The following is a 1,629-nucleotide window of genomic DNA, read 5'->3' as shown; positions in this document are numbered from 1 at the left end:
GATGCTGGTGAGGAGTGACCTTCGTGGATCAAGTGGACAGTTGAGACTATGTTAGCGTCTCCTCCCTGGAGGGGAGATGAGAGGGTAGAGGGGGTTAGAAGCTGGTGAAATGGACACTAAAAGAGAGAGTGGAGGGAGGGAGCGGGCTGTCTCATTAGGGGGAGAGCAAGTGGGAGTATGTAGCAAGGTGTATATAAGTTTTTGTGTGAGACACTAACTTCATTTGTAAACTTTCACTTAAACCACAATAAAAATTAAAAAAAAAAAAAAAAGGTTGGCCGTTTGAATTCACCAGGTGCTCCTTGGAAACCCTTTGGGGCAGTAAAACCCTGTCCTCTAGGATCAGTATGATTTGGAATTGACTCGACGACAAAGTGTTTTTTTAATACATATAATTTTAAGATGTCAGGACGGAATTCAGATTGTCTAAAAAAATTCGTGATATTACAAATTTGTGAAAGAACTCACGGAAGAGGGTAGGGGGAAATGTGCTAACCTAAGTAACTTTGGAAATGGAGGCAATCTGTAAAATTAAAGGCAAAAGTACCTACACGTAAGCACTGCTATCTAGTTGATAATTTTGTTTATTTTCCAACGAGTGCCTGGGTCATGGAAATAAATAACTCAGTAAATGTATGGCAAACGATGGGAGTCAAACTAAAAGAGCTCTCAATAGCTAAAAAAGGCTGGAAATTTACAAAATTGTCACCCAAATTTTCCCTGTAATCTCCTGCCTCCTTCCGACATAGCTGCTTCCTTCTTCGGGGTTTCTGACACAGTCAGGATGTGGTTATCACACTGTGTGATTGCACAGTAATACACAGCTGTATCCTCAGAGCTCAGACTACTCAACTCCATATAGGCTGTGTTCGTGGATTTGTCGCTGGTGATGGTGACTCTCCCCTGGAATTTCTGTGAGTACTTTGCTTCACCAGCAACTAAATTATATCCTCCAATCCACTCAAGCCCTTGCCCAGAGGCCTGCCGCACCCAGCCGATAGAGTAGTAGTAGATGCTGAAATCGCCCCCGGAAACCTTGCAGGAGATCTTCACTGATGCCCCCGGCTTCTTCACTTCAGCCCCAGACTGCACCAGCTGGACCTCAGAGTGGACACCTGTGGAGAGCAGACACAGGTGGACATAATATCTATTAAGCAGTTGCAGCCCCCTCCTCAGTCCTGGACCTGTGGGCTATCTTACCTGTAGTTACTACTGCCAAGAAGAGGATTGTCCAGCTCCAATCCATGATGAGGGAGCTGTGTTCTCAGGGGCTTCTGTATGAGAAGGATGTGGTTATTGGCTGATGCTGTGGAGGACACAGACATATCCCCATTTAACTCAACAGACCCCAGATTGTTTGCATATTCAACAGGATGAATAATTCATAGCTCAGTATCTGGCTTAGCCTAAGAAGGAGAAGATAGAAGACACAGAGACCGCACAACTCCACAATGCTGAGGGTGCAAGTCTTAATCCTTGTAGATGTATGTGTCTTTTTACTGGGTACTTGTTAATTTTGTGTTAACCACATACACTGCACAAACAGAGCTCTTAACACGTAGGGATGCAACACCCACAGGTCTGCCTTTCCTTGTGACCACTACTTTACATGGTGTAGACTACATGGAA

At 44.4% G+C, this 1,629-nt stretch overlaps 1 gene segment (V, D, J or C); it reads right to left on the bottom strand.

The window, feature by feature from the left end:
- Positions 1 to 485: 485 nt before the first annotated feature.
- On the bottom strand, positions 486 to 1,409 carry LOC100663825 (immunoglobulin heavy variable 1-69-like). The segment is given in 2 exon segments: positions 486 to 1,115; positions 1,201 to 1,409. Coding segments are annotated over 2 exon segments (456 nt in total).
- Between the last annotated feature and the right edge of the window lie 220 nt (positions 1,410 to 1,629).

This window comes from Loxodonta africana, chromosome 21, assembly GCF_030014295.1.
Source record: "Loxodonta africana isolate mLoxAfr1 chromosome 21, mLoxAfr1.hap2, whole genome shotgun sequence".
Classification (NCBI taxonomy): Eukaryota; Metazoa; Chordata; class Mammalia; order Proboscidea; family Elephantidae; genus Loxodonta; species Loxodonta africana.
The sequence above is the reverse complement of the archived record's forward strand: the minus strand, read 5'-3'. Positions and strand labels throughout refer to the sequence as shown.